The 26,502-nt window shown below is 40.4% G+C and overlaps 1 protein-coding gene across 1 annotated transcript; it reads right to left on the bottom strand.

Annotated features, from left to right (window-relative positions):
• Positions 1-1,065: 1,065 nt before the first annotated feature.
• Positions 1,066-25,075, bottom strand: LOC143300136 (N-acetylgalactosamine-6-sulfatase-like). The gene is made up of 13 exons (XM_076613672.1): positions 24,881-25,075; positions 22,067-22,190; positions 21,295-21,369; positions 20,467-20,569; positions 19,225-19,368; positions 18,558-18,624; positions 17,988-18,115; positions 16,769-16,905; positions 15,031-15,134; positions 11,524-11,660; positions 10,988-11,090; positions 7,738-7,859; positions 1,066-4,031 (listed from the first exon to the last, which is right to left on the bottom strand). Exons 1-13 carry the CDS (start codon positions 24,977-24,979, stop codon positions 3,827-3,829), a joined length of 1,548 nt encoding a protein of 515 aa, XP_076469787.1. The 5' UTR covers positions 24,980-25,075; the 3' UTR covers positions 1,066-3,826.
• Positions 25,076-26,502: the final 1,427 nt, after the last annotated feature.

Here is a 26,502-nt window from a genome sequence, read left to right as displayed (position 1 = left end):
TACAAATGCTCAACCGCGTCAACACAAAACTGTCACGTTTACAAAAAAAACACTTAGACAAACCCACAAAACACAGTTCATTGTGACACAGTATCCCAACCATTGAGCTCCTTATGGCAAATAAGACAAGGCCATGCTAAGGACGCCAGCCATTCCGCTTAATTTATCATCCCCAGATTACAAAAAATTGTAAAAAAGAAAAAAAAAAAAAAATCAAAGCCACACAAAAAGTACATAAAAAAGGCCATATAGGTAAATAACTACAGAATGGGCAGCTAGTGCCCATCCCAGTGTTTACATCTCACTACATAATCGCCAGAGCAAAACAGCACAGATGGTACATCACAGACTACGGAAAAGAGAAAAAAGTGTCAAGGTTTGCTTGGAAAAAGAGAGGGGAATGGACTGGGAAGGCAGAAAAAGGAGACAACAGTGAAGATAATGTTCAATTGAAAATGTTTATGAATTCAAGCAATGTTGTGCATTAAAAGATACAGCTCCATTGAAAATGTTTCCATTCATAATGCTACAGATTCAAGAATTAAAAGAAATAACTGTGTCTGATAGATTCTAAAGCATACAAAAATTAATCAATTATAAATAAATCAAGATATATGGCTTTAAGTATTGTCAGTAAATGTTTTTTTGTTGTTGTTTTCTTTCAGAATACTGCATTCTACGGATTCTAAAGCATGCGAAAAATAATTTACTTTAAATAAATCAAGGTATTTGGCTTTAAATCATGTCAGCAGGTGTGTTTTCCAATAAACATTTATTGAGCATCCCACTGCTAAACCCAACTCCTGTGCATACTGAAACATGTAATATCAAAGTAAATATCATATAAGCACCCCCCCACCTCCTCCCCCCCGCCCTCCCTCCACACACATACATATTGTTTCGCAAAGTACACTATTCTATACAGTAAAATTCAAAAAGGCAAAAAAGACGAAAATAAGGAGTGATTTTTTTTTCCCAACATAAACAATTCCATGCTGTAAAATTAAAAAGTAAGGCTAAAGTGCCAAATAAACAGTGATGTGTGTGTGTGTGTGTGTGTGTGTGTGTGTGTGTGTGTGTGTGTGTGTGTGTGTGTGTGTGTGTGAAATACTTTCTTCACTTCAAACATTTCAAGTTATGGAAACTTCAATCAGCACAGAATATTATGCACCCAAATACTGATACAAGACAAAAAAAAACAAAAAAAAGTCTCTGTTTTCCACATAACAGTTGGGGTTAAGGTAAACCTTTTTTTTTTTTTTTTGGAAATACCATATTCAAATGACCACAAGGTGCTATGGTGCATCCTACTAACTTTAAAAATTCTGATTATATCAATTTATAAAGACGCAGCATATGATAAGGTGCGCATCAAAAAGATACACAAATAACAAAAGGTTAGAGACTGAAGGGTCCATCGCCGTGACTGATATGACCCATGTTTACACCCTCAGCTGATATCTGATGTCCAGGCCATTGATCTCATCAGTGGAACATAATGGTGCCTGGTGGGCAAAGGGTACTGATTTTTCCGATTTCCCAAGTCAGCATACATGCAGACCTGCTTGTGCCTGAACCCCCTTCATGTGTTTACGCAAGCAGAAGATCAAATATGCACATTAAACATCCTGTAATCCATGTCAGCGTTTCGTGGGTTATGGAAACAAGAACATACCCAGCATGCACACCCCCAAAAACGGAGTATGGCTGCCTACATGGCCGGGTAAAACCAGTCATACACCCAGAAACCCACTTGTGCACATATGAGTGAACGTGTTGCAGCCCATAAACGAAAAGAAGAAGAAGAATTGCTGGAATTTTCTGCAGACATATCTACTCTGTTGATCTCTGCCTTCTTGAATTCTCCCTGTTTCCACTTGCCCCTAGTGTGCTGTTCGTGTCAATGATGACTGCTTTTGTTCTGATTTATGGCAAGGTTTCAATCGCTTTCAATGCAGCAAACATCAATTTTTTTTATTCACTTTCAGGTTCAGACGTCAACTTTGATATGATTATGATTCTTTACACCATTCCAACAGATTTCAACCATACATAAGGCACACCAGATTAAAAAGGTCATTGGTCAAAGTTAAGAGGAAAAAGTATCACTATACAGTCAGTAATAAAAGTAATTTAGCTGTAACACTGTTAATGAGGTCAGAAGCACTTGTACAAGAAAAAAGTATCACCATACAGTTAGTAAAAAAACATTGATTCAGCTATAACACTCTACATAAGGCCAGGAGTACTTGTAGGAACAATTATTTAGTCATAACACTCTTAATGAGGCCAGGAGTACTTGTAGGAACAAGTATTTAGCCATAACACTCTTCATAAGGCCAGTACTTGTAGGAACAATTATTTAGTCATAACACTCTTAATGAGGCCAGGAGTACTTGAAGGAACAAGTATTTAGCCATAACACTCTTAATGAGGCCAGGAGTACTTGTAGGAACAAGTATTTAGTCATAACACTCTTAATGAGGCCAGGAGTACTTGTAGGAACAGGTATTTAGCCATAACACTCTTAATGAGGCCAGGAGTACTTGTAGGAACAAGTATTTAGTCATAACACTCTTAATGAGGCCAGGAGTACTTGTAGGAACAAGTATTTAGTCATAACACTCTTAATGAGGCCAGGAGTACTTGTAGGAACAGGTATTTAGCCATAACACTCTTAATAAGGTCACAAGTACTTGTAGGAACAAGTATTTAGTCATAACACTCTTAATGAGGCCAGGAGTACTTGTAGGAACAAGTATTTAGCCATAACACTCTTAATGAGGCCAGAAGTACTTGTAGGAACAAGTATTTAGTCATAACACTCTTAATGAGGCCAGAAGTACTTGTAGGAACAAGTATTTAGCAATAACACTCTTCATAAGGCCAGGAGTACTTGTAGGAACAAGTATTTAGCCATAACACTGTTAATGAGGCCAGGAGTACTTGTAGGAACAAGTATTTAGCCATAACACTTTTATGAGGCCAGGAGTACTTGAAGGAACACATATTTAGCCATAACACTGTTAATGAGGCCAGGAGTACTTGTAGGAACAAGTATTTAGCCATAACACTCTTAATAAGGCCAAGAGTACTTGTAGGAACAAGTATTTAGCCATAACACTCTTAATGAGGTCACGAGTATTTGTAGGAACAAGTATTTAGCCATAACACTCTTCATAAGGCCAGGAGTACTTGCAGGAACAAGTATTTAGCCATAACACTCTTAATAAGGCCAAGAGTACATGTAGGAACAAGTATTTAGCCATAACACTCTTAATAAGGCCAAGAGTACTTGTAGGAACAAGTATTTAGCCATAACACTCTTCATAAGGCCAAGAGTACTTGTAGGAACAAGTATTTAGCAATAACACTCTTCATAAAGCCAGTAGCACTAGTAGGGAAAAAAGCATATTTATCCATAACACTCTTAATGAGGCCAGGAGTACTTGTAGGAAAAATAAGTATCACCATACAATCAGTAAAAAGCATTGATTTAACTGTAACACTCTTAATGAAGCCAGGAGCACTTGTAGGAAAAAAATATCACCATACAATCAGATCAGTAAAAAAAAAAAACCCACTGATTTAGCTGTTCTACTCTTAATGAGGCCAAGAGCACTTGTAGGAGAGAAAAAACAACAACGTATCACCATACAGTCAGTAAAAAACAGTGATTCAGCTGTAAAACTCTCAATGAAGCCAGAAGCATTTGTAGGGAAAAAGTATCACCATACATTAAAAAACAACAACATTGATTCAGCTTTAAAACTCTTAATGAAGCCTGGAGCACTTGTAGAAAAAAAAAAGTATTTAGCCATAACACTCAATGAGGCCAGTAGCACTTGTGGGGCTTGGAGGGAGGGGCGGGCAAACAGCGGCTGATCTTGTCGCAGCCAGGGGGCGCCCAGTTCATGACGCTCTGGTCGCACATGTTGAGCTGGGGGTCTCCTGGCACCAGCTTCGTTTTGTGCTCATCCACCAGTCGGAAGATCTCTGGCATCACTCTCTTGTACTCAGCGCTCGAGGGTCTGTGTGACAGTACACACGTTACACAAACCAAACTCCAGACGCCTCTGTACATGTATGTAATATTTAAGTATTCGCTCAAACTGGCCATGAAATCAGAACAGTCTGACAAAGAACTGTGCACATTTGGAATGATACTGCTTTGAGCACACTTGGAACAACACTCTGGAAACAGACATTAAAAAACTGATGTGGAAAAAAAAGACAAAAGAAGAAAAAAAAAAGGCACGGGAGGAATTGGGTGGTGGGGGGCAGTGGAGAAGGCATGTGAAGCAGATAAGGGGGAAAACTGCTGTTGCTTGATGACATGCATGTAACTGAGGCTATGTTTAAAAAAAATATAAAAAAAGAACAGGGAATGTGGGGTTTGGGAGTGGGGGTTGGGGGGGAGGGGGGTGAGGCCTTGCTTTCATGGCGAAGTGACAAACAGAGGGGCGTGAAGAAGCAGTTTGTTTCTTGGTGTGTTTTTTCATGAAGAACTGCAGTGAAAGAAAATCAAACTGAGCATCCAGTCATTTAGATGAGGTGACAAACTGAGGTCCTGTATACAGCATGCACTTAGCACACTAAAAGAAAAACCCATGGCAACAAAGAGCTGTCCTCAAGCAAAATTCTGTAAAAGAAATACACACTGACAGGTACATACGCATGCACTCAAGGCCTTTGTAAGCGCATCGGAATATGCTGCTCATCAGGCATCTGCCTAGCAGATATGGTGGAATGTATATGAATTTGTCCAAATCAAGTGGCAATTCCTTGAGGAACTGAAACTGTAACTGTTGGCAAATGGTGGATTCTTCCTTCTCTGATACTTTCCTTCTTCCTCCATGAGCTGCACACTACGTTAAGAGAGACTGAAGCTCAGCTGACCACCTCTCCTGTAATGGAAGGAGAGTGTGTGTTCATGCATGTGCACATGTGTATTGTGTGTGTGTATTGTGTGTGTGTGTGTGTGTGTGTGTGTGCACGCGCGAGTGTGTGCATACATCAATGTGTGTGTGTGTGCACATCCTTGTGTGTACTATTTGAATGAAGTTCACAACAAGTCTTAGTTCTCATGGTAGCTTGCTCAGTTCCTTTTTAAAACTTCCTCAACCTTCTGCCTTATATCTGTTTCAGCTGATTTTGATTCTCTTTTTAAAACACTGACATCTTTCTGTCTACCTGTTCAGTGGTTATTTGGATTTTTTTTTTTTTTTTTTTTTTACAGCATGCACTTGTTCTACTGGAATTCAGGACAAATACATCAGAACTGTTTTGGCTGAATAAGAATACATATCTAACACAGCAATGCTTTGACTTCACAGAAAAATATCTAATACATAGAACATTCAGGTTATAATAAAGAACTATGTCTGTGAGCAACTGTACAGCAAGCAAAACATGATTAACCTCTTGACTGCGCTGTTGATGTACGGCGTACGTCATGAAATGACGCTCACCAATGCTGTATTGACGTGCGCCGTATGTCATGTTACAACGTTCTATGTTTCGAGTTCCGCATTACAGAAAATACAGTCTGCTAACCATTAAATTAGCTCCCCTGAGCGCTCTTTATCTCCTGAGTTCCATAAGCTAAAATTATTCATTGGATTGTCACATTTATGGTGAAAGTTTTGTAAGTTTGTACGAAGCTCAAGTTGTGTTTGCAAAGCCATGGCTGAACGCAGACAAACCCCAACACTTGAACTTGTATTGAAAGAATTCTTTCGGGATGCAAACAGTAGATATGAAGACTGTGGACTGAATGAGATAGAACTGCGTGAAGTTGATGCCGAAGACGCTGATTTTGACAGTGGAGGGGGGTGGGAGGTGGAGTTGCTTGACGAAACTGAAGACAGACAAGCTCAGCTGATTCAAGATGCAGGTGGGTGTTTACGAGGTTTGTCAGTTTATTATTTGCTTTCTGTTTGTTGTAACAATAAGTATGACTGCATTGTGTGTGTTTTGAATGTGTTCACTGTGGTAAGCAGCTTCGTCAGTCACTGATCAGTGTGTGTGAGTGAGAGAGAGTCAGTCACGTGGGTTACTGTGCGTGACCATCACAGCCCAAGGGCTTGCTGGCTGGCTCATTGTTGATGACAGCGTGTGTGCTCGCCTAGAGCTTTCTGTGTGTTCGCTTCTGAGTGTGTATTGGTTTGTTGTTGTTGTTATTGTTGTTGTTGTGTGTGTGTGAGAGAGAGCGAGAGAGTGGGGGAAAGGGGGAGGAGATGTTTATAAAACTGAAATCAGAGAATGATATACAGAATTGTATACCTAAATTACTTTGTAAATGCAACACTTGTAGAAGTGTGTGTGTGTGTGTGTGTGTGTGTGTGTGTGTGTTTTGTCATTTTGTTTTGTATGAGAAAGAGAGAATGAAGGGGGTGTGGCATACCATGAACCAGTTTCAGTGTGTGTGTTCAGTGTGTGGGTGTTTTGGGGGTTTGGGGTGTGGTAGGTGTGTTTGTATTTCAGCTTCTGAAAACAATCAGAAATAAAATGATACCATTTCATGATCTTTTTATATGTAAAAAAAAAAAAATTTTAAAACCCAACAAACTTAGTCTTTTATGCAATGTGTTTCAGGTATGCAGCATGGTGATGATCATGATGTTTATCCTGGACCATCTGGAGTTGACAACTTGCCACAAACCTACAGCTGAAGACCAGCAGCAGCAAGGCCAAAGGGCAGTAAACAAGCCTCCAGCAATTCTAGATTACAACAAAAACATGGGTGCCATGGACCATCATGACCAACAACTGCAGCCCTACGATGCCACAAGGAAAACCCTGAAGTGGTACAAATAGCTGTGTGTGCATTTTCTACAAATTGCCATGCTGAATGCACACATCCTCTACAAAAAGCAGGCAACAGCAGTACACTCCTGGACTTCAGAAGGATGTAATTAGTGCCATGATTTTTGGTGACCAAGACACTGCTAAAGATGACCACGCTGTTTGTCTTGTGTGGACGACACTTCATCCCACCTACCCCACAGAAGGCCTGGCCACAAAGGAGGTGCAGAGTCTGCTGGAAGAAAGGACAAAGAAAGGATGTGAGGTTCTACTGCCCAGACTGCCCCAGCAAACCAGCACTGTGTCTTGAAGACTGTTTCTGCAAGTACCACACACAGTGTTTTTACTGGCGATAGATCCTGGGTGAGTACACTTTTTTCATTCTTTGTGTGGACTGTGTTGGAGTCTTATGCACCTGGACACTGTTGCTCAGCCCTGACAGTGTGTGTGGTTGATCACAACAGTCACAAGAAAGACTGATTGATAACCTGGTTGATATTGTAGCACCTACATGATGGAATGACAGTCCTGATTTTTTTTTGATTTTTTTTATTAATGCATTTTATGGAATTTTTCTGTCAGATTGACTCATTATTTGAACATGTGAGTATTAAAAACAAAACCTTGGTTCATTTTCCTTTCATTTGATAAGTACTTTTATATACTTATCTTCAGTACTTTTTGAAATATAAGCAAATTAAAATCATTGGCGTGTTTTTCTTGTTTTTCTGAAAATTTTCTCAACATAGGCCATAGCAAAACGTACTAGCAGTGAAGGGGTTAAAAAACAGTCATGCATAACACATACATGCAAACATGCACACACACACACACACACACACACGCACACACAAACACATGTACACACACACACGCACACACACACACACACACACACACACAGAAATGAATCAGCAGCAAAGCGCTCACTTGATGATGTATTTTTCTCCAGGATCCCTGGCCAGCTGAAAGAGGAGAGGCTGTGCAGTGTGGTTCATCTGTTCATGGGTTGTCACCCCTTCCACCTCCTGACCCGGACAGAAGTTCACACCCTGAAAGTCACACACACACACACACACACACACACGCGCGCGCGCGCACGCACACACATCCGCACACAAACACACACACACACACGTATATTAGAGAGGATTTTATATGAATTTTTGCAAGGGACAACTCTTACTGCCATGGGTTCTTTTACTTGTGTAAATTGTGAAATGGGGTGGAACTCTAATCTTTGCCAAGCTGAGAGAGAGAGAGAGAGAGAGAGAGAGAGAGAGAGAGAGAGAATGTGAATATTTTATTCAAATTAGGCCATGAGAGAGTCAGGCGGGGGTGGGTGTGTGTGGGGGGGGGGGGGGGGGGGTAGGGCAAGAGAATGTGAATATTTTATTAAGATTAGGCCACAGCCCCTTCCTGAAGGAGGTATGACACAATCCTACTGTGGTAGTAGTTAGAATACCTATATGATTTATTGTAAATCAGATTAACACAAATGAAACACATGAATGCACTTTAAGTTGTGCTGAAATATGATAGCCTCAGTGCTAAGCAGACAAATAAACCACATTCGTCAAGATATGGAGCATCCACACAAATAGTTGACACGTCTGCACACAGTCACTGACCTTGGAGTGAGAGGGACAGTGAGAGAGAGAAAGAAAGAGAAAGAGATTGTCATTGCATGCGTGTTCATGTCCATGTGAACAGTTATATCAATACATGCTTCAGAGTGGTTGCTTCACGTAAAAAATATCAATCATTCAGGATGGATGTGCTGCACCTTGATATCTTTTGGCAAAGTGAGTTCTCTGCCTTTCCTCGGAGAACCAGCAGTTGTGATTGTGTTCGTTCTGTGGCAGCTGGAGAGAAGAAAGGCAACAGTATCCTTTGTTAGCCTCTGTCAGCCTGACAGGGCTTTTACCTTCATGCACGTTCAACTTGTAACATGGCAATTCAGTCTGATTCCTCACCCCTATGCCCCTTGCTTTCCCGTTCCCACTCCACGTTCCATTCACATTCAGGAACACTAAAACAACCTGCAGCCTGGACTGAAGTGGTGAGAGGACCCTTCCCACTGCTGACAAGTGCATGCTACACACGCAGCTTTGGTTTATCGTCCCATCTGAACCTTAAACTTACCAGTGTCTACGACTGATGATTTATGTTGCACTATAATTTGGATTCACTAACTATAAAAACTGGTGTATGTTTCTGATCTTGTATTTTCAAACAAAAGTTCAAAACCTGGCAAACATTGAATCCTGAACACTGAGATGGGCACAAATGATGTCAAACACATTTAATGAACTGTCAAACTTTACATTCGCCACTTGTGTCGCCATGATCACTCCACCACTTTCATCATCCTCATCATTACTGATACATGTACAGCACCTATCATCATTATCACTGACACTTACAGATGGCTCAGCAACTACCCTGGTAAGTGATTATCATTGTCAGTGGGGGGCTTAGTGGGTACTGTCCTAATCAGAACAGGTACAACTACTGAACACCACTGAAGTGACTGAGCAGCACTGCAGGGTCTCCTCCAGTAAGTGGCTTTCTGGCGACCTAACACTGATAGTTCCCTGTGGACTGCTGAGGCTGGGACAACAATGGACAAACCATGGCGTGGGACTTGGACTGAGTGGTGTGGGAGCAATGCCACTAAAAATGGTGCAGATGATTGATGATTGACCAGTCTTCAAAGTCTTGCAGGGGTTCAACAGGTTGGTTCCTGTCAGGCAAGCACTGGCCATGGGTCTGGTGGAGGGCCTTGATGAGGTGGTTTGTGCTTCTGCGCTTCAGCTTTTCTTGGTTGGGGCCTGGAGTTTTGAAGACAGAGGGTGTGATGGAAGCCGTTTCATCTTCTCACTCTGGCGAAGCAGTCTCTCATCTCTCCTCTCTTCCAGAGACATGAGTCCAGCAGTCCCTGCCATAGTGATGAGGCACAGACTGGCGTTCTGGATTTTGGCCAATGGTTCTATGCTAGACTTTGCTGCTGTTGCCCAGGCGTTGGAGGCATACTCCATGTGAGGTCTGACTGATCCTGTATAAACTTGAGTCAGGATCTTCATGTTAGCTCCCCACTTGGTGCCGGCCAGTTTCTTCATCACGGCCATCATGCATATGGCTTTGCTCTGGGCAGTTCTGATGTGAGAAGACCAGGATAACCTGATGTCCCCCCTGCTGTCCTTGACATCCCCGGTATTCAGAGCAAAGGCCAGTTCCTGGATGCTGAACTGAAGCTGCTGACCCTGGAAGCACTGGATAGGGACTACCCAAGCACCACCTGGACCCGTGTAAGCACAGACCACTCTGCCGAGAATGCTGTTAGGAACGGGGGAGGTGGTGTCTGCATCTGATTCCCAGATGGTAGCTAGTTGAGGCATTCCATTGCTACTGGCATCACCTCAACAAATTTTAGGGCTGAAGTATCTGCGCTACTAGCTGCAGCCCAACTCCTCAACCAGAGAGACAGTTTGCCAGACCACACTGTCTCCTCACCGACTGCCGAGCTGTCCAACAAAGCCTCCAGACCAGAGTGGGAGACATCCAGTCTGAGATGCTGGCCCTAAGTGCCAGAACCACAACCACAACCATCCTGAAGTGAATCATCTCTCACTGTGGCACTGCAGGAAACGAAGAGGCAGAAAAGCTCTCCAAAGCAGGAAGCAGGCTCACCCAGTCTGCCCACCCCCTTAGCTTTGGGGAGGCAAAGACCATCCTGCATAGCCACTTCAGAAACAGCTGGCGAGAACAGCTACATCTGGGACCAGAGGAGGACAGTATCCACCAGCTGGGTCGAGCTCAGCAAGTCATCATCCTCAGACTACGCACAGGCCACTCCCAGCTCCTCTCCCATCTCTACAAACTGAAAAATTTCCCACACAGACCAATGTCCGTGTGACACCACTCCTCAAACTCCAGCCCATGTCCTGCAAGACTGCCCTCTACACAAAGAGCTGAGACGCCAGATCTGGCCTAGTCCCACAGCGCTCCAGGACAAGTTGTGGGGAATGGCGACAGAGCTCCAGCGGACTTCGTAACCTACTCTGGACTGACTGTCTGAACATGGCCTGGGAACGCTGAATAAGAAGAAGATTCATGATTGGACACCAAAAAAAAAAAAAAAAAAAAAAAAAAGAGAGAAAAAAAGAAGATAGATCACCTGCTTGAACTCCTCCATGCTGTTGGTCCAGGTCCAGAAATGTGCTTTGTACAGCTGCCAGCGCACCGCCATCATGGTGTTGCCACGGTAATAGAAGAGAGGTCTGCAGGCAAGAAGACAAACAGTTGACACACTCAACTGCATGTACTTGAAAGCATGTTAATGCATACACATAAGCGCATCTACACACATGCACACACATACACACACACACACACACAGAACACACACAAACATACATACACAACACACACACCGCACACGCACACACAACACACACACATATGAGAACTTATTTCTAGCAAACACATATTATTTGAATGTCAGTCTAAAATCGTTTTTACCAACCTTCTCTGAAAGTTCATGTCGACGTATTTTTGACAATTTCAAGGTCTTTCCCTATCCCTCACACACACACACACACACACACACACACACATATAAACACACACACATATATATAAACACACACACATACACACAATACCACCACCACCACCACCACCAGAGGCAACAACAACAGCAAGAAGGCTGACCGGTCCACAGTGGCCTGTTTGAAGAGAGTGTGCGAGAGGTCAATGCCATCCACCACCCGGTCAGTGGGAATGGAACCTCCTGCTAGAACTGTCAATGTCGTGTACAGGTCCATCAGGCTGCCCACCTGGTGGGACACCTGCACACACATTTATAGATATATATATATATATATTTGTTGTTGTTGTTGTTGTTGTTGTTGCCAATCATCTAGGCCATTTCAGTAGCATTACTAAATGCTGCTCATTCTGGGTCTCCCCAATCCCAACCCCTCCCATCCCCTCAACAAAGCAACATCCAGGCTCGTCTGTTACAGTCCCAGTGTTCACAGTCCACAGGACAATATTGATTTTAGGTCGCCAGGAGGCCACACATCAGAGGAGACCATGCACTGCTGCTGAGTCACTCTGGTGGTGTTCAAGTTGTGCCTGCACTGATTCAATGTGCTTAGAACAACACCACATACTGAGCCCACCCCCCACTCACGACAATAATGGCTTTGTCGCAGAGCCAGAAAGAGCGTCCATCCAATTCCATCACCCTCTCCTCCCTGAGTGAAGACTGCCACTACATCCCTCCAATGACAGTCCCCAAGAGTCTGAGAGACACACAGACAGACACAGACAGCGAGAGAGAAGGGGAGAGAGGTTAAAAAAAAAAAAAGAAATAAAATAAGGGTATCTTCTTCTTCATGCGTGGGCTGCAACTCCCACGTTCACTCGTACGTACACAAGTGGGCTTTTACGTGTTTGACCGTTTTTACCCCCACCATATAGGCAGCCATACTCCGTTTTCGGGGGTAAAGGAAGGGTATGAAACATGAGCAAAATGATTGGAGAAAAAAAACTCAAAAAAACCTAACAACTATAACAAATCTATCGGGCTGTGCAGTAAGCCTTCCTCAATGTCAGTTAATGTCTTGAAATTGTCAAAAAAATCATTTAAGTGAGCTCTGCAAAAAGTTGGGTAAGAATATTTACAAAACTCGTACATGTGTGAGCACATGAGTAAATAAATGTACACAAAGATTCGCAAGCACACATAAATGCATGCATGCGCACACACACACACACACACACACACATACATACGCATGCACACACACACACACACAGATCGCATCTATACACTTGCTCTCTTGAATATACACAACATACTACGCATGCTACATGGGGCTAATGACTAACTCTCCAACATAAGGCGGCTGCTACTTGCACATTAATTCTCCTTCAATTAATTCAGAGTTGGGTCAAGTGACAGGGCACTACCTACTTTGGGAAAGGAGCTGCTGGTGAAACGACTGGGTTCAGTTCTAATTCTTCTGCACCAACAACCCATGGGAAGCTTCACAAACATTCTGAAAGCTGGACGACTTGTCTTGTCTTGTCTTGTCTTGTCTTGTGTTGATTCATTCTGACTGACTGACTTTTCTGAGCAAATGCTAGTTGAACATTTCACCCAGGGATGGTACATCAGACTCAGCAGTCATGGTGGCAATTTCTGCAATCCAATTTGACAGCTGTAGTTTCTACCTTTGAAATATTTCCAAACCATGGAAAATATGTGATGCAGCATGAAAAAACCTGACTGAAGTCGCAGCCAACAATTGTTAGCTATGCACAAAAACACATGAGGGTTAAGATACTGAAAATCAAGATTTATACAGATGTCACATATTTGGACTCATCTTTGCTGTTGGTATTTTAACATAAAACTACCAGGAACTGTAATATTTTTAATGTTTTCAGGTGATGCTTGCCAAAACCATGTAAGAAATACTGCACTCTCTTCCTGTATTCCGCACTGATTCTTCACATTTAGCCACGTTTCCGATTAAAAGTTTGCAAGATTGATAATTCTACAATATATTGTAAACAATAGTGTTTTATTCTCTGGTGTGTGTAACTTGCAATAATTCAGATAAAGACACATGTTTGCCACCGCTCATCTGAAAATAAATCTGTGCATGTGTGTGTATGTGTGTGTGTATGTGCCGTGTGTGAACCCTGAAAAGCAATCGTGTTTTCAAACAACAGCATGCCATGTGTTTTCAAACAACAGCATGCCGTCTCGATCCTATTTCTCAGTCTCCTGTATATGCTAGAGAGAGAGAGAGAGAGAGAGAAAGCAACATTGTCAGACATGCTGCAGGGCACCACAACTGTTGCAACTCTACTGCCAGTGTATCTGACTGCAAATTTTGGAAACAATTTACCAACACATTGACTTCATCTGTCCAGATAACAAGGACAGGCCCTTCTATGTTTTGATCCAGCGAAAACATTACACTTTGATCTTGGAGTGAAACATTTTGTATTGATCAAATCTAGAGATTCTTATCACAACTGCCTTTGAATTAAGTTGCAATGTTCAGGCTTTCCTGAAATTACGTCAGCAGATGGCAATTCACTTCATGACTGTAGTTCGTAAAAAGTTATTTTGATCTGGGATCTAAAGCTGAAGTTCAAAAGATTCATCAGCATTACAGACATGAAATATTTTTGTTCAAATACAAATGCAGCCTTTGTCTCTGATTAAAAATTTATTTTTTTTAAACATTCACTGTGCTGTCGACTTTTGTGGCATGATGTCAGTCCTCTGCTTGTCATTTTGGACTTTGTTTGAGTTCAGAGAGAAAATATAAATTTTCCAGCACATTTTTTAGAATGAAATTTATAGTTTATTGAATTCTGAATCTTTTGACACCAATACATGTTCCAGATAATTCTTGTTTTAAAGTTACAAGCAGGCAAATGTATGTATTTTTCATGAGCTGATTACTCCATTTGCTCTATTCAGGCAAACAAACTTTGAAAAAATGTAGAAAAAAACAATGATCGATCAATTCTGTTTTCTGTATGTTAATCTGTGATTTTGTTATTTTCAGAAAGTAAAAAAATTGCCAAAAACGAAAAATTCCGACTTTAGCCAAGTGCATGCAAATACGTTTTTGTACCTAACACAATGGATTTCTTCTGCATAATTTTGAGGACAATACATATATTCCATCAATTCTTTTTCATTGGGCCAAGGAACCTTATCATCTCATCCAAATGACTAGATGCTAGGTTTCTTCTTCTTCTTCTTCGTTCGAGGGCTGCAACTCCCACGTTCACTCACATGTACACAAGTGGGCTTTAACGTGTATGATTGTTTTTACCCCACCATGTAAGCAACCATACTCCGTTTTCGGGGGTGATGCTCGGTTTGATTTTCCAGTCAAATGTGGGAGAAAGAGCGAGATGGGGATTTGAATCTAGACTCTCATAGATGCTATGTTGGCAGATAAGTGTCTTAATCATTCTGCCGCCTTCCTCATACTGCATACAATACAAGCACAAAAATAAAAGTGATGCTAATATGTGTCAATCTGACATCACAAAAGAAACTATACGGCCCAATGCTAAGTAAGGCAGAGAGCATTCTTTAACAACAAGAAAAATTGATAAAATGCAACTGAAATAGATGTAATCAGGGATTTGGGAATCAACATGTCCAACATATCTCACTGTGCCTGCAGGGATCCGCCCTGGCCAGTACGCAATGGTTGGCTGCCTGAATCCTCCCTCAAACGTTGTCTGCTTCCCGCACAGAAATGGACCATTACTACCTCCTGAAACATGACACAGAAATGGACCATTACTACCCCCTGAAACAAGACAGAAATGGACCGTTACTACTTCCTGTAACATGACACAGATATGGACAATTACTACCTCCTGAAACATGGCACAGAAATGGACTGTCACTTCCTCCTGAAAGAAGACAGAAATGGACCGTTACTACCTGCTGAAACATGGCACAGAAATGGACCGTCACTACCTCCTGAAAGAAGACAGAAATGGACCGTTACTACCTGCTGAAACATGGCACATAAATGGACCGTTACTACCTGCTGAAACATGGCACAAAATGGACTGTTACTACCTCCTGAAACATGGCACAGAAATGAACCGTTACTACCTGCTGAAACATGGCACAAAATGGACCGTTACTACCTCCTGAAACAAGGCAAAGGAAATGACCATTACAACCTGCTGAAACATAGCACAGAAATGGACCATTACAACCTGCTGAAACAGAGCACAAAAATGGACCATTAGTACCTCCTGAAACATAGCACAGAAATGGACCATTACTATCTCCTGAAACATGGCAAAGAAATGGACCATTACAACCTGCTGAAACATGGCACAGAAATGGACTGTTACTACATCCTGAAACATGGCACAGAAATGGACTGTTACTACCTCCAGAAGCATGGCAAAGAAATGGACCGTTACTACCTCCTGAAACAAGACAGAAATGGACCATTACTACCTCCTGAAACATGGCACATATATGGACCGTTACTACCTTCTGAAACAAGACAAAAATAGACAATTACTTCCTTCTGAAACAAGACAAAAATAGACAATTACTACCTTCTGAAACAAGACAGAAATGGACCATTACTACCGCCTGAAACAGGAAAAAAAAAAGGAATTTTACTACCTTGAAAAACAAGACAAAATGGACCTTTACTACCTTGCGAAACAAGTCAGAAATGGACCTTTACTGCCCCCGGAAACAAGACAGGCAATGCTTTCCAAGACTCACGTGACACACACATAATTCAATACAGGAATCGTCACAATTAAAAGAGAAAGGATAACACAAAAAAACAAAAACAAAAAAACACCTTAGGAACAGGGGGTTTTTTATGCACACAGTTGGGGCCTTGACTTTTAACCTAAAAATCTTGGTTTTGAAAGATTTCAGCTCTGGCCACAACCAATCACTGAACCATGTCTAATGAAAATTGAATGAAAAAATCTTCTGTTTTCATGGACTGTAAGTCACACACATTCATAGGCGTAGTGACTCAGACTGAAAGTCCATTGCTATAACCATTTGGCTAATGCACCTGTCATATGAAAAATCAAAGCCTTGTCATATTTCTATCAAATACACCATACAAATTACCGTATGGATGAAATGAAACAAAACAAAACAACAACAAAAAAACAAACAAAAACAACAACAAAACCCACAACAAATTCATCATTGTTGTAGTTTCAGATAACACAGCCTTGTATTGAAAGCTTTCGATCTTGTCATATCAAACATGACTATGACAATTTACTTAACTCTTTCAGTACCAGAACAAACTGAATTCTTCTTTTATTTAAAAAATAATGATATTGTGACAAGTGAGAAAGAGACAGACAGTTCAGAAGCTAGTAACATGATTTATAAGTGACACACCCTTTTCTTTGGCATAGGTGGCAGCACCATTGTCAGAGGAGAAGACGACCAGAGTGTTGTTGGAGATGCCCAGTTTGGTCAGCGAGGACAGTATCTGCCCCACACCATAATCCAGTTCTCGAACCGCATCCCCATAGCTATGGAATGCAACAAATTGTGGGGTACGATCTTTCAATGCACACCTTGTCTCCTAACTATGGAATGCAACAAAGTGTGGGGCATCATCTTTCAATGCACACTCAGTTTCTGTAACCATGGAATGCAAGAAAATGTGGGTTATTATCTTCAGTGCACACCAAGTCCCTGTAACTATGGAATGCAACAAAATGTGGGGTATTATCTTTCAGTGCACACTCAGTCCCCCTTGGTAATTTTCATTCTTTTCAGCATATTATTTGTTACAATTATTCTTTATCTGCTAAGGATTAATTAAACAAATATGGATGTAACTATGGAATGCAACAAATTGTGGGGTATTATCTTTTATGCACACTCATTCCCCGTAACTATGGAATGCAACAAATTGTGGGGTATTATCTTCAATGCACACTCATTCCCCGTAACTATGGAATGCAACAAATTGTGGGGTATTATCTTCAATGCACACTCATTCCCCGTAACTATGGAATGCAACAAATTGTGGGGTATTATCTTCAATGCACACTCATTCCCCGTAACTATGGAATGCAACAAATTGTGGGGTATTATCTCCAATGCATACTCATTCCCTTAACTATGGAATGCAACAAATTGTGGGGTATTATCTTCAATGCACACTCATTCCCTTAACTATGGAATGCAACAAATTGTGGGGTATTATCTCCAATGCACACTCATTCCCTGTAACTATGGAATGCAACAAATTGTGGGGTATTATCTTTCAGTGCTCACCCAGTCCCATAACAATGGAATGCAACAAAATGTAGAGCATCATCTTTCAATGCACACAAGCAGTTCCCTTTGGTAATTTTTATTCTTTTTAGCATATTATTTATTAAAAGTATTTTGTATATGCTAACATATAATTAAACACATATATGCACAAACATACATACACAAGCTTACAATCACACAATGTATGTGCTTAATGTTTGTTTTCTCTTTTTTCTTTTTTTTTTCATAATGTTTCCACCCATATACGCATTATTCAGAAAGAATAATGAGATATACAGACAGACAGCAAGACAGCTGTGATGATACACAGATGACTCAATCTTACAGTCCACGAGCACTGGTTCCCAGAAACTGTTTTGAAGCATAGACCGGCTCATGTGTGGCATCCACGGCCCAGTAGAGGAAAAACGGCTGCTTCTGTTGAGTCTCCTTCTTGATGAAAGTTATGGCTTCCTGATCATCATCACAGAAACAACAACAAACAATTTTAATATTTCTCATCAGTCCCTAAATACGCAACTATCAGACAAGCATGCACCTTATTCACACATAAATTAAGCGCACAGACACGCAAGCACACACACACACACACACACACACACACACACAATGTCCAGGAAAAGATTTTTTTAAAGTTGAAGTAATTAAGGGAAAAAATAACAACACCAAAATCAGTCCACTGAAACCTATTTTCATGTCCTTGTTTTTTTGTTGTTGGTTTTTTCACTTTAAGACTCATGTTTTCTTACCTAGTGACTTGAAATAGTGTAATTTGTTTATTCTTCTAAATAAATAAAATCATGTACATCTTTCTTTTTAAAACAATTACAGTTAGCAATGCCAGAAAATATAAAAATGTGGATAAATCCATAGTGTTCAAGTACACTTTACTTACCTCAATAAAGATCTGTGTCAAATTTGATTCTCCAGTTTTCTTATCGATCAGAAAATCTTCATAGTATCTGGAAAACAACAAAATACTCCATCATTTCATCATCAAAATCTGTTATGAACAAAAAATTGAATATTTACCAGTTACCAGTGCCAATCATGACTGATGTCCCTTGACTCCAGTGATGGGTCAGAAACACCCTGCAGACACACCCTGGCAATCACAGCCACACCTCACTCCCCACAGCCCTCTTTGGTTCGGTTGGTCCATTTATTTATAGTCTGTTCATACACACTGGTGACTTTAGATTAATGTAAAACAAAATAAATCATATGAATTTACACTTATCAAAACAATTTTAACAAATAAAGAAATTTCAGATTTTTTTTTGATTTTTTTAAACTAACTAGGAAAGAGTAGGAGATGTGAAGGGAACAGAAAAACAAAGAAAGAAAAAGAAAAAAAATACTGAGGTGGTGTGGATGGGGAATCCCTTTCATTAATCCTGCAAACATCTAGAAAGGCAATGTGAAAATACAGCACACAAGAGTATATTTCACAAGTTCTTTATATCTATCCATCAAGACAACTGCTTACTTCTTTGCATCTGCTTAGAAAAAGACGAAAAGGGCTCAACAAAAAAATTATGAAGGAAGGCGTGACAACACACCTGCCAATCATGTCAGCATCCCGGAATACAGGAATGTTGGGGGTGCTCTTGTCATTGTAGGGACCAAAGTGGCAGTTGGGGGCCCCGAACCATTCATCAAAGCCATGGAGATGGGGCAGGTACTTGGGCTGCTGGCCAAGATGCCTACACACACAGCACAGGACTGGGCCTGAGAAAACATGGCGGCTCACTTTAGACAGGAAAAGAGACACGTACACAGATGGATGGATGGAAGGATGACAGACAAATGGACATATGGAAGGATAAATGGATGGATGTGGTAGTTAAGTCATTCAGCACTGTGCCTGATCAATGCTCTGGCATCAAACTTTATTTCAATAAAAAGGTTTCCATGTTTCTGCATGAGCATAAACTGCAAGCAAAGGTATCTAACTTCTATGGTGTTTCAGGCTGAGTTCACACCTCAGTTTGGAGGGGGAAAAAGGTTTGTTTCAGTATATGTCCTGCGTTTTTCCCCATTAGTATGACAGGGAAGCCTGCTGAGGCTGTAAACTCCCTAGGGTTGAATGGATTAAGATGAATATTATGACAGTATTCCCACTGACAGGACATGAAAGGGGTGGTGTGGTGGTTTAGTGGTAATGCATCCGCCTTGGAAGCAAGAGAATCTGATTGCATGGAATCAAATCTCATACTCTAGCACTCTCTTTCCTCAAAACGAAACGCTTGCCATGGGATCTGGGAAAGCACAAAATACCTGCAGGCTGATATTCTGTATGAGACCAGTTGCTGCGAAACCCATCAACAATGGGCATGACAGATAGCGGCACGCTGGCACTTACCATTTACCAATCATTTTGTTCCTGTAGCCCTGTTTCCATAGCCACTCACCATTTACCAATCATCTTTTTCCTGTAGCCATGTTTCTGTTGCCACTCACCATCTACCAGTCACCTTGTTCCTGCAGCCCTCTTTCTATAGCTACTCACCATTTACCAATCATCTTGTTCCTGTATCCGTTTCTGTGTCCACTCATCATTTACCAGTCATCTTGTTCCTGAAGCCATGTTTCTGTTGCCACTTACCATTTACCAATCATCTTGTTTCTGTAGCCCTGTTTCTGTGTCCACTCACCATTTACCAGTCATCTTGTTCCTGTAGCCCTCTTTCTATAGCCACTTACCATTTACCAATCATCTTGTTCCTGTAGCCATGTTTCTGTGTCCACTCACCATTTACCAGTCATCTTGTTCCTGTAGCCCTCTTTCTATAGCCACTTACCATTTACCAATCATCTTGTTCCTGTAGCCCTGTTTCTGCAACAGCTCCGGCAACAGAATCTCAGAGTCAGGAATGCCACCCACGATGTTCTGAGGGGTGTAGGCTGCACACAGTGTACATGCATGCATACAAACAGCAGGCGCACACATGCATGCATACACATAACAGGCGCACACACACATGCATACACATACATGCAAGCATACACACACACACACTCTCTCTCTCTCTCTCTCTCTCTCTCTCTAGTTAGCTGATTGGTTGCACATTCGATATTAAGAGTAGGCTGGACATAGTTATTTTACTGTCCTTCATTCCAGAATTTGTTTGTTATCCAAGCACTCAGTTAGCTAGTTTTTGGTTTGTTTATAAGTCAGTTATTTTTACTTCATTAAATATTTTATCATACATATTAGTAACTCAAGATCAGTCAATTCATTCTGGATTGAATTTGGCTTAGGTTTCCCTAAATCATGTAACCTCTTCAACTGATCTTGATGTAGAAATATACACACACTATCAGTCACATCAACAACAAACATTCTTCCAGAAATGTCAGTTTATACAAATCAATTACTGTGCCTTTATTTACAAATTTAATGAATTACATCAGTTCAAGAAATTACTTGAATAATCTGAGCTTCTGAAATAAATGGAAATTAAACAAATAAAACAAAAACAAGAATTAATAACCATAATCATCATCATAATCATCATTCTTATTCAGTAATCCACCTAATGCAGAACAGTCAAAGGATACCTAAAGACCCTTAAACATGCCTGGGGTACCATAGAATAGATTATAATGCGATCTTAAAGATTCCTCACCATCATGGGCATGTTCATTTGTTGTGTAGAATCCATTTCTGATGGGCAAGCGGCCAGACAGAAGAGCTGCTCGAGCTGCAAGATCAAAAATGAAAAACATACATGTGTAATACAATTCATAACTAAGTGCCTCATCATCAAACATCAGCGAGATGTGCAATCAGGCAGTGGCACACACAGTGTTGAGGCTGAATTGTAAAAGACTTTTCATTGAAAAGTTTGACAACACTTCTATGGTTCACTTCTTTGCATGATTATGTGCTTGCATGCATGTATGCAAGTGCATGCCTTTGCATATATATACATGTATGCGTGCATGCTTGGGCATGTTTATCGTTGTAGGTATGAGCATCTATGTGACTATGAGTGTGTGCAGGTTTGCTTCCAACCTTCATTCAGACTTTTCAGATTTTTTCATTTTGCCTAGTGACAATCAATCTAAAAATCTTTGGTGATAAATAATTTATTTCAAATATTACAACATTTCATGAAAATGTAGCACTAACAGTTGGCAATGTAACATGGTTAATGTGTAAAAGAAAGACAACATAACGACATTTTTTAAAACAGAGTTGTTTTTTTGTCTGGGTTGTGTGTGGGGTCTGGGGGGTGCATGGTGTGCAATTCCAGACCAAGAATGCTTTTATACAACCACATGTCCATTAGTACGCTCACACAAACCAGGATGCAACCTGACCTTAAGTTATCATGACCCATTGTACTGCATGAGACATGTGATCATGGCTGCAATGGAATGCAGACCAGAACTTACATGGAGAGCAAATGGGGTTGGCAGAATAGAAGTCTGGCAGCAGCATCCCTTGCGATGCCATCCAGTCCAGGTTGGGTGTTTCTTTGCTGGGTTCTCCAAAGACCCCAAGATCTCCCCAGCCCATCTGGTCACAAGATCATGCAGATAATCAACAGTAAAGAGCTAACCAGACAGACCCACTAGGTGAATATATTTCCTTTGAAAAAATAAAATTCTGGTCTTTTGAACATACATGTCCCTTTTTTATTGTTCAATAAAGACAGCAGAGTTGATTGCTGAGAGAGAGAGAGAGAGAGAGAGAGAGAGAGAGAGAGAGAGAGAGAAAGAGGGGCAGGGTGGGAGAGAGAGAGATAGAAAGAAAGACAGACAGACAGACAGAGGAGAGACTAACAGAAGAGAGAGTGAAAGAGTGAGTGGTGTGACTGCATGAGACAGAAAGAAAGATGATTATGATCAAGACAGAGGTGTGTGTGTGTGTGTGTGTGTGTGTGTGTGTGTGTGTGTGTGTGTGTGTGTGTGTATGTGTGTGTGTGTGTGTGTGTGTGTGTGTGTGTGTGTGCATGTGTGTGTGTGTGCATGTGTGTGTGTCTGCATGTGCATGTGTGTCTGTCTGCATGTGCATGTGTGTGTGTGTGTGTGTGTGTCTGCATGTGCATGTGTGTCTGTCTGCATGTGCATGTGTGTGTGTGTGTGTGTGAGGGGTCGGAGGGGTGTTGAATATCGATACAAAAAGCTGTGTTGATATTTTTCAATTTATTGCTGCACATTTGGCTTGTACCAGCATTTTGTGATGATATATCAGCAAAAATTTTTACCATACAATAAATGCCATAGCATATACAATAATGGAATACCTAAAAAATAAACTATAAAGTGAAAGAGTCAGTTCAAAGAAAATGGAGTGAAAATGTTTCTAGTATGCTTAATATGTACAAACATCTGTATGCTACAAAAATTACAACAACATAAAACCTGCCAATAACAAAACAACCTGCATGAAAAGATGACAGAACTGAAGATCACATCATACCAAATATGAAACAATAAAGTAACTGAGAGATTAACAAAATATAGATATATAATTTTGACAGAGATCTCTCTTGAACAAACAAACATACAAGCAAACAAAATGAATTAGACAACAAATGGAATTATAATTAATAAACAGACATTTTCGTAAATAAAATAAAAAAGAAAGTATGAAAAGTGCACTTGATATATCAGATATATCATGTTGTGGCAACTCCTACCAATGGATCGCATCAATACATTTGAACAGATATTTGATTGTACATATACATACATACATACATATATATATATATATATATATATATATATATATATATATATATATATATATATATACACATATATATATTTTGATCAGGAGTACAATCCATCCCTTGTGTGTGTGTGTGTGTGTGTATGTATGTGTGTGGTATGATTGCATAAGAGAGAAAGACTGAGCAAAGATGTTTTTGTCTCTATATGCAATGGGCATTGGGGGTAGAGAGTCAGGAGGTGAGGGGGGGGGGGTTCACATGTATATTTAAAACATAAGCAGATTATCACATAAAACACTGAATCAAAAAGCAGGACAGATTTATGATTCATGAAACAATGCTGTAAGATAAGTTTTCGGGACATCTGCAATACCTAAATAAATACAAATGAATAAACCAACAAGGAAAAACCACAGCGAATAGCAAATTATACAATAAATGCATGCTTGTGGTCACACACAAACATGCACACTGAACTTTGAAATCTATCATCTTCTGAAAACTCTAAACCATGAATGAATTCATCTTTTTTCTTTCTTTTTTTTTTTTTTTTTTTACAACTTGCCAATTTTGAATGCATGACTCATGATCATCTGAAAGTGAGACAAACATTGATCCCCTCACGTTAGGTTTAACCTATTCCATTTTGAATCATTCTTTTTGGTCTGTAGTACCCAAACAGAAAACATAAATATGGATGTAATAACATCAGGTAATGGATTTTACCTTAATTGATGATATCATATCAGTTCATATTGGTTCCCTTCCTGAGATGGTTGATTCATTTATTTATTTATAATCTGTTCATCTAAGATGATGATATTTGACTGAAAATAAACAATATTATTAATATTATTATTATTTGGATTATTGCCATTTCTATCATCATGATGATTTTCCTGTTTTATTAGAAATCATCATTTCTGTATATTAACATGAAAAGGGGGCGGTTGAGGTGGAGGGGAGGGTGGGGGGCAAGGAGGAGGGGACTAAGAAAGGAAGAGGGAGAGAGAGAACAGAATGTGGAAAAGATAGAGTACAAAATGTAAAATGGAGAGGGTGAGTGTCAGTGACTGGAGAAAGAAAAAACATAATATTGGAAGGGTGTGTGTGAAAGGGGGTACAGGGGAAGCAGGATTAGGACAAAAAATTAATCAATAATCAAACATTGTATGCACTACTTCTGTAGATTATCATTTGAAAAGAGGTTGATGTTGGAACATGCAATAAACAACCAACTGGTCTATTTAACACATAACTAGCTAACTTTAACAAATAACATTTTGAAATATATGTTTTTCCAACAACAAAATAAAAATTTATTTAAAAAAAAATATATATATATATATCATCATCATCATCATCATTATCCTGAGATGGTGTTAATGGAAAAAAAAACAACAACTATACTTTGAATCTTTAATCGTCTCCAGAGAATTTATTTTCATCTGTCTATAAAACCCTCCGTCTTTATTCCGTTTGAGACCAGCAGATAACTATACTTTCTATTGAAAGTAATGTAACTTACATCGTCCATCAACATGATGATAAAGTTAGGTTTTTCTTGACCATTTGCTTCCTGACTGCAAACATGCAACAGTAAAACAGTTAGTAGTTGCCGAATCATTGTAGTTCACCCTCGAAGACCAAAGAAAACATAAGTCGAGCTAGCTGAAAGAGCTGATGGTCAATAAACCTTGCGTTGTTGCAGACGCATGATCACGTGACGCGTACTCCCATCACATGACAATATTGATTGTGTGCATCATAGTTATGTCCCTTCTTCTTTGCAACCCACAACCCACGGACAATCAATAAGTTCGGACACACGAACACGGACTAAAATACACGTGACTTATATAGAAGTCCATGCACACGACATCAACCTAACTGTTTGCAGTTGACATTTTTATAATCACAAGCAAATTGATTACCATGAACATTGTCAAACCAAAGTGTGTGTGAACAAAGCATGTGTATCGAACAACATTTCATGTTTTTGCAGTGCAGTTGCATAAAACATCAAAGAGCAGGACTTGAATGTGTGTGTGCGTGTGTGTGTGCGTGTGTGTGTGTGTGTGTGTGTGTGTGTGTGAGAGAGAGAGAGAGAGAGAGAGAGAGAGAGAGAGAGAGAGAGTATGTGAAAATTGAAGTGATATATGGGAGCTGCTGGATCATAACAGACACAGAGTCAACGACGGTCTTCCTTCTTTTTGTTTGTTTGATGTTGTTTAAAGTATTAGTAGCACTTTGTGGACATTGTAATTTCGATCACTTCGTCTATAAATTCATGTTGAACCATCCATCAGTGCCTCATTTCCTCCAATCAATAATTTACACATCTTCACATTTATAAAACACGCAGTGAACTTGAACAGGATGCCAGTGAACTTAACATTCTGCACGTGCATGACATTCGAAGCAGTTCTGTGTTTTCTGTTTTGAGATAGCCCGAAAATGTAGTATTCAGTGAACGGAGGTAATTACAGCATGGTGGCTTAAAGGTACTTCGGCGCCGCCGCCTAAGTACTTGAGAATGTTCAGTGGAACTGTATTCAGTACTTACTGCTATCATCTTCTATGTAATGACTGAGACCGAAGTTGGATTCTGATAAGTCTGAATTTGACTGAACCCTCCCTGTGGAAATTAGTCATGCATATATATATAGTAGAGCTTTGGCCTTTCGAGTCACACACACACACACACACACACACACACACACACACACACACACACACACACACACACACACACACACACACACACACACACACACACACACGCACACACACACACTGCGCGCGCGCGCGCAAAATGATATATATATATAGTATATAAACAGTAGGCTCTTCGTGTCTTAAAACTTGTATTCTTAAAAAGCAAATTTTCGCTGTGAAACAGCTTCTTCAGGCAAGGGTACAGAAGTGAAAGCTTTACATGCTGGTAAAATAGCAACCAGTAAGTAAAAAGTCAGGTAAAATCAGGTAAAACTGGGCAGGTAAAAACTTGCTGCGTGCAAAACAATTATAGAATTCAACTCACACTCCACACACTGCCACCCCCTCCCTGCGCACCATCATCGCTCCCATTACATTTAAGGGGGGTGGGGGGAGTTGGAGTGATGGGCAGTGGGGGAGTGTGGTGGCCGG

The sequence above is a fragment of the Babylonia areolata genome, chromosome 26 (genome assembly GCF_041734735.1).
Source record: "Babylonia areolata isolate BAREFJ2019XMU chromosome 26, ASM4173473v1, whole genome shotgun sequence".
Taxonomy (NCBI): Eukaryota; Metazoa; Mollusca; class Gastropoda; order Neogastropoda; family Buccinidae; genus Babylonia; species Babylonia areolata.
The sequence above is the reverse complement of the archived record's forward strand: the minus strand, read 5'-3'. Positions and strand labels throughout refer to the sequence as shown.